The 18,117-nt window shown below is 41.7% G+C and overlaps 1 protein-coding gene across 3 annotated transcripts in view; it reads right to left on the reverse strand.

Annotated features, from left to right (window-relative positions):
• Positions 1–18,117, reverse strand: part of LMTK2 (lemur tyrosine kinase 2) — a 96,732-nt gene that overhangs the window by 34,374 nt on the left and 44,241 nt on the right. For all 3 annotated transcript variants that reach the window (XM_064376438.1, XM_064376440.1, XM_064376439.1), the window contains exons 5-6: positions 17,276–17,394; positions 12,730–12,817 (exon numbers count right to left, since the gene is read on the reverse strand). In XM_064376438.1, coding sequence (XP_064232508.1) covers positions 12,730–12,817; positions 17,276–17,394 — 207 coding nt within the window. The remainder of the gene's footprint in view (positions 1–12,729; positions 12,818–17,275; positions 17,395–18,117) is intronic.

Here is an 18,117-nt window from a genome sequence, read left to right on the forward strand (position 1 = left end):
ACACTGCTGGGCTCCCTGTGCCTCCTCAAGGACCTCCCTGTGTTAATGCTGTCTTTATTTCATAACTTTAATTTAGAACACTATGTTTTGGGAGTTTACAGTGTATCTGTTATGGGGAATACCCTTTTGAGGGAATAAATTCTTCCACATTCTCTTTACCACATGATTAAATATTTATTAATATGATTTCATCCCAAATTAAAGCTTCCTAGAATCAGTGAATAAAATTTAGGAAGCAAGCCAATAACTTTCTGTGTTCTTTAAATCTGAGTGAAGAAAGACTGCTGGAGTTGGGGATCAGGGGAAAAAAAGAAAAAAAAGACTCCAGAGGAAGGACATTTTCCTTGATCAGCTAAAGAGTACATGTCTTATAACTGTTACTGAAGCTAGCAAATTTATCAAATTCCTCCCAGAATAAAACCTTGAAACACAGTATTCCTTCATAAACATTTGCCCACATTTAATACTGAGTACATTCTGATGTAATTTCTAGGTCCACTCTAAGAATCTAAATTTGTTTCCATTCCCAGTTTCAAAGATCTTTACACGAGTGATAATGTTGATATTAATAGTTGCCACCATTTGCGCTTTGAGCCCTGAGCCAAGCATTGTGTTAGGAGTTTTTGCACTTGCTACCGCAAATAAAATTTGAGATGTTTGCCAGATATGGAACTGAGGCTTAGGGAGGGTAAGAAATTTGCCCAAGGCCACAGAGCTAATAAATGGTAGCGCTGTGCTTCCACTTTTCAGTTTACCAACTAGTCAAGAAAGTTCTATTTAGCAAGTGAATTAAATTAGTATGCAGATGACATCAATGTATAAGAATGAATATAAGGTGGGTGCAGTGGCTCATGCCTGTAATCCTAGCACTTTGGGAGGCCAAGGGGGTGGATCACTTGAGGTCAGGAGTTCAAGACCAGCCTGGCTAACATGGTGAAATCCCATTTCTACTAAAAATACAATATATTAGCTGGGCGTGGTGGTATGCGCCTCTAATCCCAGCTACTTGGGAGGCTGAGGCAGGAGAACTGCTCGAACCTGGGAGGTGAAGACTGTGACAATGCACTCCAGCTTGGGCAACAAGAGTGAAACTCCGTCTCAAAAAAAAAAAATGAATGAATATAAAATAACTTAAGGTCAATTCTGTCGATCTACAGGGTTCTCCCAAGCGTCACGTGACAGCCCTGCTAAGGAAGCAGTGCCCTTCCCTCAGTACTGTGCGGTCAGGCAGCATCCGGCATTGCTGTCCTTCACAGATTTCCTTCCAAATGGGGTGCCTTCTCCTTTGTTCCCAACGGAATTAGAGGCCACACCAGAGGAGAAAGAGACATCTTTTTTTTTTCTTCTAAAAACATATGCCCCTCCATCCAGTTTAGGCTCCGTGAAGCTTGGGAGTTGTAAGGATAATGAATGATTCAGAAGACAATTAAATTCACCCAGAAAAATCCCAGCAAAAAATTCCCAGGACTACAGGCATATGGGAGTTTCATAAGGTGGCCCATAGAGAAAGTAAACATGAAAAAAGTTTAAGCCTATCTACATTACCAATGAAATGGCAATGTAATTCTTCCGCCTAACCCCTTCACTGCAATACCCATCTAAGGTAAAAATCACTCTCACATGAAAACATGGTTGTGCTGGGCCGATTCTGGCCAGTCCTCAAAACCAACAGCAGCTGCTGGCAGTGAACTGCGACTCCAGCCATGAGGGCAGAGGAAGGGCAGAGAGGGCGTGGCTGCTTCCCAAGGGTATCTAAAGTATATTCACCACCACACACAGTCCTTAAAATGTCTTTTCTCCATGATACCCCACTTCCCAAATTTCACTCAAAGACAGAATATCATAAACAGAAGGGGATTTTACTCAAGAATAGATAAGATCAGTCCATTCCAGGCAAAAATATCTTTAACCCAGGAATAGGGAATAACATCGAAGACTACTGAGGCCCCTGGTCATGGTTCTCATGGGTGAGACTTGTGATGGACTATGTAGGGTCCAGGGTTAGTTCCATGTTCCAGAAAGGTCTATGAGTTCTCCTGGTGCCACAGTTTAAAAGAAAAAATCAACATAAAATATTTAATTAAAGATGTTTATGTTAAGCAAATACTAAAATTTGATTCATTCTATTCAAAACAGACAAACCTATATTTAGATATCTGATTTATTTGCATTTTAATGGTGCTTAGTGAAGAAACATGGTTATTTTGGTTCATTATTTAAAGTAAAAAACCTCACCAAGAACAGCAATGTATTCTGAATTAAAATAAACATTCCTTTATCCAAGTTTTAAAATTTTCTCAGCTTCACAAAACCCCTTAAAAAACTCCAGAAGGAAAACTTATGACACTAGATGGCAGCAGAGTGCTACACCAAGCTCCACTAACAGCAAGCCACCTGCAAGGCCTTCGCGGAATGAGTCATTCCAAGACCCGTAAATGGGTTCCTCGTAAGCCCCCTCCTCAATGCTGACATGAATGGTCAGGGCAACCTTTATATAGCTTTTTTGCAGGACACTGGGAGCAATGAATTAATTTCAATACAGTGTAAAAAGTCAACAGGTAAATAGCTTTAGAACTGGAAAATTATAGTCATTTATATGTTTAATAGGATGATTCTGGGGAAAACCATAATTTTCAATAATTTTATTGAAAGGATGAAAGAATGATACAGACAGGGCAACACCCCCACTTCTGCTAATGAAATAGAAGACCTGGAGACTGGGGCAGCTGGTGCCACCACGCTTCCGTGCAGCCAGTCGCCTCGCTTCCCTCCCAGACACTCTCTGCATCCCTCTGCCCACTGGCATCCACAACCTTACACATCATCTCCTCTTTGGTTGCCATGGATTCTTCGTCCTTGTGCCTTTCTAAGCTCAGTCCTTTTGAGAGTCCATCTCTTCTCTATGTTCTGGTGCCCAAACACTTCCCAGGTAAAGCCAGCCTTCCAGTTCTCTCTCCTCTCCATAGATAAAACTCCTCAGAAGCCTAGTCTGTCCTGGCTCCTTGCTCAGGAAACCCTCCCCACCATCAGAAGCACTTTCATCCACCGTTCAGTGGCAGCTGTTCTCGCCAGGCCTATCAAGGAGTGATCTGCCCACTTCTCCCCAAGCGCAGAGCTGGCTGGGTTGCACTGCACCAGCGTTAACGGAGATGAGCCCATCCTTCCTTGTTTAAACACGTCCTTCTTCACCAGTCTTCTTCAACAGTCTTCACGGCAACCTCCTGCATTTCTTCCTATCCCACTGGCCACTCCTTCCTCTGCCCCCCACTGGCTCTCCCTCTTCACTGATTGGTAAGCACCCTGGAGCTCCATCCTGATCCTCAGCCCTGGGGACACTTACTGCCCAGGGGTTTCACTCACCCCAAGGCTTGAAAGACCACGCCTCACATACACCTCTCTGGCCCAGTCCCCTCATCTCCTGACTCGACTTCCCTCCCTGTATGTCTATGAGCCATCCAGCACAAACCTCTGCCAATCTCAGGAAGCAGTATCACTGTTTTGGTTAGACCAAAAGTGAAGATGTCATTTGTGAGTTCTGCCTCTAGGCTGCCACATCCAACCCATCACCAAGTCCTCAGTCTACCTCCAATGCTTCGGCTGTTGTGCTGGTACTGGCACCACCCCATGCCTGCACCAGTCCCCCAGCGGCCTCCCTGCATCCATTTGCCTGAGCAGCCAAAGCCAGCCCCCGAAAACATAAATCCAATCATGATAGCCTGGGTTCCCACATGCTGTTTTATTTCCTTGTCTGTTTCTACCACTAGAAAGCAAGCAGAGACAGCAAGGACTCCGTCTAGTTCTCCACTGTGTCCCTAAAACCTAGAACAGTGCTGGGCACACAGCCATATTGCTTAATGAATGGGAGAAAAAAGAAAAAACACCTTTGCAGATATTCTAAATGAGGCCCCGCAGGTTAAAGTTGGGACGACTGTTTTCCCAAAGCAGTCCCATCCCATCATTTCCATTTAATAATCTAGTAAGAATGAACTTAGGAGTAAATCTGAAATTTCACATTTTTACTGGGCTTTTAAATTTATTACTTTATTACTCTGTATATGAAAGCTAGCCAGACACTTAATTTGGGAAAATAATATTCTTTAAGTATCTGATTCTCTTTGAAAGTTTATCATTGTATAGTAAATGTTACTTTGAGAACAGTGAATCCACATTATTCTGAAACTCAGGTAGAGTACAGTGATATATCACTTAACACTGAGGATAAATTCTGAGAAATGGTTGTTAGGCAATTTCACTTTCACTGTTGTGCAAACATCACAGAGTGTACTTAGACAAACCTAGAGGGTCAGCCTACTGTACCCCTACGCCACAAGGGTGGTTTCTTGCTACAGTCTAGGCGTAAACCTATACAGCATGTTACTGCACCAAATCATGTAAGCCACTTTAACACAATGGTAAGTATTTCTGGATGCAGCTTTGACCTCTCGGGCTCTAGAGACCCTCAGCCACACTAAATTTACATAAAAACATTTTCTTGGCCGGGTGCAGTGGCTCATGCCTGTAATCCCAGCACCTTGGGAGGCCGAGGCGGGTGGATCATGAGGTCAGGAGTTCAAGACCAGACTGGCCAATATAGTGAAACCCCAACTCTAAAAATAAAATTTCTTTCCCAATAATAAACCTTAGCTTACTGTAACTTCTTTTTACGTTTTAACTTTTAAAAAAGTTTGAGTCTTTTTGTAGTAACACTTAGCCTAAAACAAAAACACAATGTACAGTTATACAAAAATAATTTTCTTTATATCCTTATTCTGTAAGTTTTTTTCTATTAAAAGTGTTTCTCTTTTTAAACTTTTATAGACAACAGTGAAGCCCCCATCAGCCTGCCCCAGCACCATCGGAGGGCGCCAGAGAACCTCCGCTGAGATCACAGCTGCCGCCCTGTGTCCCTCCTTAGCTCCAGCTACAGGTGCACACCTTGGTTATAAGCAGCGATGACCCGTCACTGCAGCGACAGGGGAGAAGACAGTGCCTAGGAGCAGGATGGCCACACACATGTGGAAGCAGCACTGGTGGAGGAAATGCGGGGCGGGGTGGTGAGGAGAGCAGGCACCAGGGAAGACAGGGCCTGCCAGAGGCAGCCTGTCAGCAAGGGCCAAAGCCGTGGTGCCCAGGCTACAGCCAGATGTGGGGAGGGCCAAGGCCACTGGCAGGCTCCAGAACAGGGCAGACCCAGGGACTAGGAACGTACGCCCCACCCAATCACCCCCACACCTCAACCTATGCGGTTGCCCCGCACAGGCCTCCCTTCCGCTGGCTCTGCTCAGGGACACTATCCACCTGTGCCCCTGGCCTTCCTCATGTCTGTGACTCCGTGTCCCCTTTCCTCTACGTAAGCTCCTTAGGGGCAAGGACATGTCATCTATCTTTGGGTGCTGCCATGCCTGAAGAGTCCCTGGTGCCTGGGGCTTATTAGTAACTGTATTCATAAAGAAGAGATGCCCATTAATTAGGCATTTCTACATCAAAGGCCAATTCTAAAATGGAGGCTTCCCACTGGTGGTGGCATTAAACCACCTGGCATGAAAGCACACAGGGCCGGGTAATTCCAGAACTTTGGAAGGCCGAGGTGGGAGGATCACTTGAGACCAGGAGTTTAAGACCAGCCTGGGCAATATAGTGAGACCCCATCTCTATTTTTACAACAATAAAATAAAATCAAACCACCCATGAACACACTCACTTTGGCATTAGTAATTCTGTGCCCTCAGGCAAGTCAATCACCAACCCTGACACAGGCCGCCCTGGGTCTGATTCCTCAGCCAGTCCCTTCACTTCTCTCAGCCTCGGTTTCCACATCTGGAGACTGAAGCTACTGCTACGGGCTTCACAGCATCGTCAAGATGACTCACTCAATGGGAACACACGTCAAATGCCCAGCACAGGGCCTGGCTCAGAGAGCTCAGATCTTCCCCTCTGTAGTCCCCATTGTAGGCAGTGGTCAAGGTTCCTTCCAGGTATAAAAGCCCATGAGTTCAAACTCCACTGATTCTGCCCCAAGTCATCGCTCTTCATGAGAGATGGAAGAGTGCAAGTCCCACAGACCAACACGCTGCTGTCAAAGAACAGTCGGTGGATGACCTTCCCCTTCTCCACTGCGAAATGCTTTCTAAAACAGTGGATGACCTTCCACTTCTCCACTGCGAACTGCTTTCCACAACAGTGGATGACCTTCCACTTCTCCACTGCGAACTGCTTTCCACAACAGTGGATGTCCTTCCCCTTCTCCACTGCGAACTGCTTTCCACAACAGTGGATGTCCTTCCCCTTCTCCACTGCGAACTGCTTTCCACAACAGTGGATGTCCTTCCACTTCTCCACTGCGAACTGCTTTCCACAACAGTGGATGACCTTCCCCTTCTCCACTGTGAACTGCTTTCCACAACAGTGGATGTCCTTCCCCTTCTCCACTGCGAACTGCTTTCCACAACAGTGGATGACCTTCCACTTCTCCACTGCTAACTGCTTTCCACAACAGTGGATGACCTTCCACTTCTCCACTGTGAACTGCTTTCCACAACAGTGGATGTCCTTCCACTTCTCCACTGCGAACTGCTTTCCACAACAGTGGATGACCTTCCCCTTCTCCACTGCGAACTGCTTTCCACAACAGTGGATGTCCTTCCACTTCTCCACTGCGAACTGCTTTCCACAACAGTGGATGTCCTTCCACTTCTCCACTGCGAACTGCTTTCAGAAACTGACTCCATGTTTTACTGGATGAATTTATTTTATATATATATATATATATATATATATATATATATATATATTTTTTTTTTTAAGAGATGGGGTTTCACCATGGTCTCGATCTACTGACCTTGTGATCCGCCTGCCTCAGTCTCCCAAAGTGCTGGGATTACAGGCGTGAGCCACCACGCCCGGCACTGGCTGAATTTAAAAGGAACTCAGTATACAACATTCAAGAAAACATCCTTGCGAACAAAATATCATCCCCTGCTCTGGAGCCAGGTGACGCAGCTGAAGAAATTGCTGACCAATAAGACAGATGAAGATGTGGCGAAGCTTAGTCTACATTCTTCTCTTTCTCTCCCCGGCTGGCAGCCTGGTCTCCAGCCTGGTTTGTTGCCTGTCCTTACCTGAACTTCAACTTGAGTCTTCCCAACAGACCCAGCTGGCCTCGCCACCCAGGGCACCACGTCCCCCATCTGCACGCTTTCTTTGCAAAGCCTTCTCCAATGATCCTGGTTAGGACTTCCATGCTTCTATATGTATTACCAAAGCTTTTATTTAATATTGAGAATAAATCCATTTTAGTAACTAAAAATGGCCATCACTTACTGAGCATTTTCCTTGTTCTCAGTAATCTCTTACTTACAATCTATCATCTTATTTAATGGTCTGGGCAATTCTAAGTGGGGAGACAGTATTATTGCCATTTCACAGAAGAGGTTAAGGGATTTTCCAAGGTGATAAACCAGTGAGTGGTAGAATGAACACGTGAGGCAGGCAAGTGAGGAATGGGACTTACTCATTTCTGTGTTCCTTAAAGCACGAGGCAGCTCCTGGCACTTGGAATTTGCTCAATCTATTTTTGTTGAGTGAGTGATCCTTAATCAAAAGACAGTCTCATTCTCATTGCCTTGATATTCACGTGAGAGTGAGGTGTACCTGCCATGGCAACAAGTTCTATAAAACACCCTCCAGTCATCTCTCGGCTCCTCCATAAACACTGCCACCGCCAGCACTGCAAATCAGTGGCTGCAGGCCAGCTACCAAATGCACTCACAAGAGTTTTCATTTACTTTCATAAAAATTCCATGATTAAGAGCCTTTTAAAAACAGGCTGGTTCATTCCATCTTACAAGGAATTAAGTAAGTGCAAAAATATTCTCTCCTTTCTCCTTGGGAGATGTTATCATTGGGCACGATGACTGCAGGATGACGACTGAAAAGGCCACTGTTCATTCAATCACTCTTGACCTGCTAAGAGAGACAGAGAGGGCTGGTCCTCACCGTGGCCACAGTGGCTTTTCGCAGAGCCCGGATTGCTGTCCTCTGCGTCCTTTGGACTGCGGCCAGGGGGCAGGTCCTACCTTGGGGTTATGCCCCTTCAATCAGAAAGGCCTGTTCCTGGGCAGGTTTTGGGACATCCAGGCTGTGAGCTGGGCTCAAAGTGAGACTTTGGTGTGTCCCTTTAGGTGGACACCCTCTCTGGCTGCTGGGCTGGTGCTACCTGATCACTCTTGCCACGCAGTGGGAGCCCAAAGAAGCTGGACTTCAGTGCCAAGAACCCTGTCAGGCCCCTAGTTCTTGCTGCTGGAAAACCTGTTCCTTTTCAAGTTTATGAGGGCCCAAAAGTGTATGTATGCAATTACCCAAAGAAACAACGTGACCTCTCACTGCAGGGCAAGTTGGTGGGGCTCCTGTGTTTATAACTTTTACTCTGATATAAGACTGGCCACACCAAATGGTAACCAAAGATTTCCAAAGGGCATCCGAGCCTCCTCTTAACATAGGTAGCACCTGACACAGTGCCTTAAATTGCAGGAGGTAATTATCCATTTTTTTTCTATTGAGGTAAAAAAAAGTACATAAAATATCATTTACCATTGTAACCATGTCTAAGTTTACAGTTCCAGAGTTAAGTACCTTCTCCTTCCTGCACACAACCATTACCACCAGCCCCCTCCAGAACTTGTTCAACTCATGAAACTGAAGATCTGCATCCTTTAAACAACTCCTCATTTCCCCAGCCCCAGCCAGCCCCGGCACCCACCTTTCTCCTTTCTGTCTCTATGACTCTGACTACTCTAGGTCCCTCATGTAAGTAGAATTAAACAGTATTTGTCTTTCTGTGACTGGCTTGTTTCACTTCGCATAATGACCTCAAGGTTCATTCATGCTGTAGCCTGTGTCAGAATTTCCTTCCTTTTAATAACCCTCCATTGTACCTATAGAGCAGATATGGTTTATCCGTTCACCCACTGATGGACACTTGGCTGCTTCTACCTCACAGCTATGTGACTAGTGCTTTTGGTGATAATCCATTATTGTGAATAACATGTGCAAATATCTGCCAAAGGGCTTGCTTTCACTTTTTTTGTATATATCCCCAGAGTAGAACTGGCTGGATCATATGGTAATTGTATTTTTAATTATTTGAGGAACAATAATTGTTTAAAAAAATGTATTGATCAATGTACCATTGGGTGGGACACTTAAACACAGCTATTAGCTCTGCACTGCCAGTGGAAGCTTTTGGTGGGAACCAGAGCTCCTCGAGATGTTCAGGACTGACCATCCCCAAGTGACTTAGGAGGGTCACATAAAATCTGCTTCATAAAGTCACATCTGTTCATTCTAAAAGGTTGTATCCATAATATTCACCCCAAAGTATAAAAGCCAATCAAATTTAGGTAAGTTAATATGCTTTCAATACTTAGTCTAAGTATTTGGATAATATGTATTTAAGTCTGAGATCTAAATTTGTTAGAGAAAAAAATTAAAAGAATGCTGAGTTAAAGAACAGATGTGCTTCTTACATTTTCATAAAAATGATGTCTGTACAATGATAAAGATACAAATAATACTCTATAATTTTGTCAATACTAGATCATTTATGGTAACATAAAAGAGTTATTTTGTAAGGTTTTTGTGTTTTTTTATAAAACAGGTTAAATTACTACTCCCAAAACAGAGAGCTGCTTGAAAATAAATTAAAATAGCATTAAAACAAAGCCCATCTTCTGAACCCATTCAGAAGAAAACATGAAGCTGAATGGCCAAGGTCTCTGATCAGTGTATGAAAAAACTAACACTGTCTACTGGAACTTTCAGGAATGGATGCAGAAGAGCAAAGAAGAACTGGAAAATGCTAAAATAAATGAGAGTTTTCCAAGCACCTCCATCAGCCAGCAAATAGGCAATTGTCAAACAGACGCTGACTCCGGCTCTATTTCTGTGATGGTCACTCACAAAGAATATGCCTCAACTGTTATTTATAATTAATATAAGGAGCTTAGGGACCAAAAACGGCACCACGACACATCTCAGAATAGTGGACCTCTGACAAGCAGACTTGCCTCTTCACCTAAGAGCGCATCTCTGTGCCCTTTTTTTTCTGTCGATGCTGTGTCAGTACCGCAATCACCTCTCATGGGTCACACAGAGCTAGACTAAAAGGATGCTACTTTTATATCACAATAACCTAGGATCATAAATTTTATAACTCTGATCATATCGAGATCATCAAAACCAATTATGTAATAATATGCAATAAAACGATGAGAAATCCCAGTGAGAACTCCTTCCTCTTAGTTCTCACGCCTCTACTAAATAATTTATCGTGTGTCACCTCTCGCTGGGAGACCTGGAGGACAACGATCACACTGAGTCTCAGTATCTCGAGGGTGCAGCATGCTGCCTGACTGCAGTTAAGTGCCCAATGAATAAGCACCCTCCCCAATGGCAGAGAATATGGGTGGCCCAGAAAAGCAGGTTGTAGTCAAGTTTTCCCTACATGGAGAGAAAGCTCTAGGAGGTTCCAGCTCCTTTGGAGCAGGATTAAAACATTAATTTTAGACTTTGTTGCCTTAAAAAATGTGCATGTTGTAATTTCCAGTGTAATCATACAAAAAATTAAGAAATATCTAAAGTTCAAACTTGTAGATGGGGAAAATTGAATCAAAAAAATGGAGAATCCCAAAGAAGAACAGAAATAAAGCAAAAAAGAAAAATTGTAACAGGTAAAGAATATCAAATACGTGGATAAAATTACAAACATCTCACTAATTACAATAAATGTAAATGCATTACGTATTCCATTTTAAGTGACCAAGATTGCCAGATTTAAACACATTTTTAACAACAAACTATTTACAAGAGATGTAAACCAGAGGAAAAAATAATTATCAAAAATAGGCAAAATTCTAACCAAAAGAAACCTGGTCTAACTATATTAGTATCAGTAAAACTAGACTTTATCTTTATTAATGATTTTAACCTTAAAGAGAGCCCCTTCATAAAAGATAGACGGTACAAATTGCAGAAAATTATACCAATCTTAAAAGTTAATGCCTTACATAACAGGGCATCAATATGTAAAAACAACCAGAATTATAAGGAAAATCTATAACCAGAGCCTCTCTGAGTAACCAACAGAAAAAGACTCAAACCCCCTCCACACTCCTTCTCCCAAGTCAGAAGATAAATTTAAACAATTTCACAAACTTGACCCAAAAGACCCATAAAGAATACTGTAAGAACGACATCAGAATACACCTTTCTTTTTTCTTCTTCCAGCATGTACAGGAACGAAAAAACACTGATCCTACATTGAAGATGAATGCTGGGCGTGGTGGCTCATGCCTGTAATCCCAGCACTTTGGGAGGCCAAGGTGGGTGGATCATGAGGTCAGGAGTTCAAGACCAGCCTGGCCAACATGGTGAAACCCCATCTCTACTAAAAAAAAATGCAAAAATTAGCTGGGTGTAGTGGTGCATGCCTGTAGTCCCAACTACTCAGGAGGCTGAGGCAGAAGAATCTCTTGAACCCATGAGGCAGAGGTTGCAGTGATCCAAGATCGAGCCACTACACTACAGCCTGGGCGACAAAGCGAGACCCCGTCTCAAAAAAATAAATAAATAAATAAAAGATGAATGCAGCCCGGAAGAGAGCCACAGGTGTTGACTCAAAGCAACACCTAAGATGAGTGAGAATATGTTGCTATGAGCCACAGATATTGGAGGGTTACTATTATATAATCCAATCAAAGTTAATATATTAAGTTTATTAATCAACTACCTCTGCCAATGAAAGAAATATTCAAATCACACTTAGGAATTAAAACAAAAAATCACGATGCTTACAATTCTATATTTTAAGAGATGAAAATGTTATTTGAATTAATTGGGAATTTGTTTTGGGGTACTCCTATTTTTCTATGCACAGCCAAGGAAGTTTTAATGTTCTGAGAACTGAGAAGATGAAAAGAAATCAATTAAAACCTGACTCATCCAATTAACAGCTCACCACTCTTTTTGGAAAATAACAATTACATGCTAAAAATGGGCTTTTAAAAAAAGATGAAATATTCTGCACAAGGGGAAAACATGTTTAGAGGAAATTCCACAAAGAAATTACTTTTGAAATTATTCAAGAACTGCACAAAGCACAATCTTCCCAACTGCCTCAATAAATATTATCATGCTAAGAAATAAGATTTTTAAGAAAATAAATCTAATTCTTTAAAAACATAAATGTCACATACATTCACTATTTTCAGATGCTGACAGACCAGGAGAACTCTAGGTAAAGAGATTCTGGGCTTTCTCAGAGGGTTAGTGTTTTGAGATGTTTCAAGCCTGGTTCAAGCTCTTAGGAGGGACACATCTAGATCCAAGCTCCGGCTCTGCTGTACACTTGATTCAACATGGCAATCTTCTCCCTGAGCCTTGTTCTAATCATATGTAAAGTATGGACAAATATTAGTACCTAACTCTGGAATCTGTTATCATTAAGTGTGGTAAGTCAAGTAAATGGCTTAGCACAGGGACTGGAGTGTAACAAACCACTATAGAAGTGTCAGTCAACACTATCACCAAAGTAGGTAATAGAAGTAACGTGTCATAAAGTTCTTCAAGTGGGGGACAGACATGAAAGCAGCCCTTCATCCAGCAGGTCTCTGTCAGAAAGACTCAAGTACAACCTTTGGAATGCTTGAACTTGAATGCCTTCTAAAAACTTACCAAGTCACAGAACTCAAACACCAGGAGGTAGGGGATCACTTCTACGCACTGTCCAACACACTGAAGAATATTTGGATGCTGAAGAATACTGGTAAAAATAAAAGCCATAAAGTCGTTCATCAGGAAGCATGATAATAAAATTATTCAAACAAAAGCATAATAAAATTATTCAAACAATAATCCAAATTTTTTCATAATAATTGATATAATATTTAAATAAATGACAGGCTGAAAAGATCACAAAGATTATATTTAAAAGGTGTATACTAAGTTATCTAGTAAGTCATTCAAAGCCAATCAAGTGAGTATTTTCACAAATTAAAAAAGGAAATGTAAGACTCTTTTAAAATCTTTTTTTCAAGAGACAGGGTCTTGTTCTGTCACCCAGGCTGAAGTGCAGTGGTATAATTACAGCTCACTGCTGCCTCCAACTCCTGGGTTCAAGTGATCCTCCCACCTAAGCTGGCCAAATAGCTGGCATTACAGGCACGTGCCACCATGCCTGGCCTCAAAAATTTTTATCTTTAGTCATTTAACTTTAGAGATAATATATTTTTTTCTTTTTTTGCCAATTAAACATCTCAGGATAGAGATAATATTTTAAAGCAGCATTTAAAAGAGGACAGACTACACAGTCAACCCTTAGTAACTGCAGAGGACTGGTTCCACGAATCCCTGAAGATACCACAATCCAAACTGAAGATGCTTAAGTCTCTTGCATAAAATGGTGCCATATCTACACATAACCTACGCACATCTGCCGATATAAATTATCTCTAGATTACTTGTAATACTAATACAACGCAAATGCTATGTAAAAAACTGTTATACTGTATTGTTTATATATTTTTTACTATTGCATTGTTACTTCTTCGCATTTTTAAAAGATATTTTCTAACCACCATTGGTTGAATCCATGGATACAGAGGGCCAACTGTATATACAAATTCTATAAGTATTTCAGCCAGGACAAAAAAGGGAGACCTGACCTGTACAAAAGAGAGAAAAACTAGTTGGGTGTGGGGACGCATGCCTATGGTCCCAGCTCCTCAGGAGACTGAGTCAGGAGGATCGCATGGGCCCAGCAGGTAGAGCTTGCAGTGAGTCATGACTACACCACTGCACTCCAGCCTGGGGGAACAGAGTAAGACCCTGTATCAAAACGACGACAACAACAAAACAAATTCAGTATGTATTTCAATCCAGATATTAAATGACTCAGTTTCTCCTTCAGGCTATCTAGTTTATATATTATTTTCCATAAATTTCCACTGTATATGCAAACTCCTTTTAGAAAATATTTTGTCCAAATGAAAATAAAGTTAAATAAAAGGTATGCCAAAATAGTATTTAAAAAAAAAATCCTTTATTTTGCTACAATTATGAATGTACAGGAAGTTGCAAAGAGAGCCAAGAGGTCTGGTATACCCTTCGCCCCGTTGCCCCTGTGGGTTCCATCTGACACAATGACATACAGTGTAACACCCAAACCTGGGAAATGCTGCTGTGATCAAGTGTGTGCAGAGCTCCATGCCATGTCTGCACGTGCACAGATATGTGTAACCATCACCTTGATGGAGACCCAGAGCTATCCCATCACCACAAAGATCTCCCCACCCCACCCATGTATACCCCTGGCAACCACCAACCTGTTCTCCACTTCTAGAATGTTCTCATGCTCAGTCTAAGAATATTATATAAATGGATCGGTATAGTATGTGACCTTTTGAGATTGATTTTTTTCACTCAACATAATCCCTGAGGTCAGCCAAGGCGTTCCACGTGTCAATGGTTCATTCCTTTTTGCATGGGAGCAGTACTCCAGGAATGCACCACTTTGCTAAACCACTCACCTCTTGATAGACATGTTAGTTTTTCCAGTTGTTGGCTATTACAAATAAAGCTGCTATGAACAATCATGCAAGAGTTTTTGTACAGAAGCAAGTTTTCACTGCTCTGGAATAAATGTCAAGGAGTGCAATTCCTGGGTTGTATGATGTGACGGTTAATTTTGTATGATACCTTAGCTGGGGAATAGTGCCCAAGTATTTGGTCAAATATTATCCTTATTATGTTTTTGTGAAGGTGTTTTTTGATGAAATTATTGTATCTATCTATCTATCTATCTATCTCCCTATCTACCTACCTACCTACCTACCTACCTACCGAGACAGGGTCTCACTTTGCCATCCAAGTACAGTGGTATGATCATGGCTCACTGCAGCCCTGAACACCTGGGCTCAAATGATCTTCCTGTCTCAGCCTCCTGCGAAGCTGAGACTACAGGTGTGTGGTGCCACTATGCCCAACTAGTTTTTTTTGTTTTTTGAACAGACAGGGTCTCACCACATTGCCCAGGCTGGTCTCAAACTCCTGGGCTCAAGCAATCCTCCAGCCTTGGCTTCCCAAAATGCTAGGGTAATAGACATGGGCTACCATGCCCGGCGGATTACTATTTAAATCAGTGGACTTGGAGTAAAGCAGATCCTGCCACAGTGTAGGTGGGCCTCATCTATCAGTTGAAGGCCCTACTAGAACAAAGACTGACCTCCCCCACAGAAGGAGGAATTTTGCCAGCAGACAGCCTTCGGCCTTGAACTACAGCATCAACTCTTCCCTGGTCTCCAGCCTCCTGGTATACCCTGCAGCCTCTAGACTTTCCGGCCTTCATAACTTCATGAGCCAATTCCTTTAAAAACATCTTTCTCTATATAGCATACACATCCTATTGGTTCTGTTCCTCTGGAGAATGCTAATATATAACTAATGCTAACGTACAATTAAACGTAGGTTTTGTTTTTTAAGAAACTGCCAAGCTATTTTCTACAGTGGCTCTATCATTTTACATTTCCACCAGCAATGTATGAGAAATCTGGTTTCTCAACATCCTTATCAGCATTTGGTGTTGTCACTATTTTTCCATTACAGCTCTTCTTTTTTATTTTGTTTTGGAGATGGAGTCTCGTTGCATCACCCAGGCTGGAACACAGTGGTACAATCTAAGCTCACTGCAACCTCCACCTCCAGGGTTCAAGCGATTCTCCTGCCCCAGCCTCTCAAGTGGCTGGGATGTCCAGCTAATTTTTGTATTTTTAGTAGAGTCGGGGTTTCACCATGTTGGCCAGGCTGGTCTTGAACTCCTGACCTCATGATCCGCCTGCCCTGGCCTCCTAAAGTGCTGGGATTACAGGGGTGAGCCACTGCGCCCAGCCTCATTACAGCTTTTCTAATAGGTATGAAGGGATCTTGATTCATTATTTTAGTGGCTTGTGACATTGAACGTCTTTTCATGTGCTTATTTGCTATCCATGTTATCCCCTCTTTGGTGAAATGTCTCTTAATGTCTTCTGACAATCTGCGAATTAGGTTACTATTTTTTTCTGTTTAGTTTTGAGAGTTTCTTATAAATTCTAGATATGAGTCCTATGTCAGCTGTGTGGTTCCCATCTATTTCCTCCCAGTCTGTGGCTTGTCTTTTCACTCTGTTACCAAGGTCTTCCACAAAGCAAATGTTTTTCATTTTGATGGTACAATTTATCAGTTTTTTTAAAGGAAGTTTAGCCATATTTTTGTTCTTTTTGTTGCTCCTTCTTCTTTTCTAATGTTCCAAGACTCCTCCCTTTATCATTTTTTTTTCGTTTGGAAAACTCATTCTTTTAAAGTAGGTCTGCTGGTAATAAATTCTCACAGTTTTCCTTCATCTGAGGATGTCTTGATATTCCCCCTTCATTCCTGAAGGGCATTTTCTCTGGAGAAAGAATTTCAGAGTTCTGATCTTTTAGAAAAGTGAAAAACATGCTGATTCCTTGCAGCCTCCATGGTTGCTGATGAGAAATCGGCTGTCCTTCACGTTGCTTCCCCCTATAAGTAAAGTGCTATTTTGGTCTCCCTGCTGTTAGGATTTTTTGTCTTTCATTTTCAGAAGTTTGACTACATGTCTTGGCATGGATTTCCTTGGGTTTATCCTGTTTGGCATTTTCTCAGTTTCTTAAATCTGTAGGCTTTTTCTTTTCCAAATCTAGAAAATGTTAGCCACTATTGCTTTGAATCCTTTTTCAGCCCCATCCTCTACCTCCTTTCCTTCTGAGACATCTATGACATAAATAATGCTGGATCTTTTGTTCTAGTCCCCATGTCCCTGAGACTCCAACTGAAATGATGAGTTTCTGTAATTTTCAGTCCTGAGGTTTCCATTTAGGTCTTCTTTGTCTTCTATTTCTCTGCTGAGACTGTATTTTTTTGTTTTAAATGTGATGCAACTGCTCACGAAGCATTTTTATGATGAGTGCTTTAAAATTCTCATCAGATAATTCTAACATCTCTGTCATCTGTGTTGGAATCTGTTGTCTTTTCTCGTTGAAGCTGAGTTCTCCTGGTTCTTGGAATGCCAAGTGCTTTTCAGTTGACACCTGGACATTTTGGGTCTCAGGAGACCCTGGAACTTAATCATGCATGTTGCAGCCAGAAATCCCAAAGTAGTTTTAAACACTTGACTTTCAAAAGACCACAAGCTAGCTTTACAGAACACATGCTAAGGTTTACTTACTAGTAAGGTTCTCCATTTTTCAAAAAAGTATCTTGTTCCTTTGGGCTGGCACTTGCTTTTAACTCCTTCACTATGACTCTTGCTACGCTAGTGCCCGTGTAAATCTCTCCCAGGAGAACCTAAAATCAAAGAACAGTTTTTTGCATCATTTCCATTAAAATGATACATTTACTGGGAAATGGAATACACGTGAACAAGTTAAGCAATATGCAGATGACCTTCTATTCTTTCACATACTAACGCACTAAAAGCTTGGAAAACTCAAATACTTTTCTTCAGTTAGAGGACCATTTTAAACTATTCACCAGATATTTACAATATTCACTTATTTACATATATTTCTTTTCTATTTATTTTAAAATGTATTTATATTTATTTGTATTTGATTTATTTAAAAATGTATTCTTTTTTTTTTTTTTTTAAATATGGGGTTTCACCATGATGGCCAGGCTGGTTTTGAACTCTTGACCTCAGGTGATCTGCCCACCTTGGCCTCCCAAAGTGCTAGGATTACAAGCGTGAGCCACCACGCCCGGCCAAAAATGTATTCTACTTCAGGGAAATTAACTACAAATTTACAGAAGTGCAATTTATAGGTTCAGTTCCAACATAATCAAATGTTCCTCAAAAACACTTCCGCTAGGTTTTGTTATTTAGTCTGCTACACACATATGACACACATATGAGAAAGCCAATGTACAATCAATTGTTGCTCTGAAACTTAAAAACTATCGTACTCCATCCAATGACACCTGGCCTTGATCTCCCACCAAATCTCCACTCAACACATTCAATTGAAATCAACAGAACACGAAATGAGAATGTGCTGCCTCACATGAGAA

The sequence above is a fragment of the Aotus nancymaae genome, unplaced genomic scaffold, assembly GCF_030222135.1.
Source record: "Aotus nancymaae isolate 86718 unplaced genomic scaffold, 86718_ANA_hifiasm-v0.15.2.pri h1tg000015l_0, whole genome shotgun sequence".
NCBI lineage: Eukaryota > Metazoa > Chordata > Mammalia > Primates > Aotidae > Aotus > Aotus nancymaae.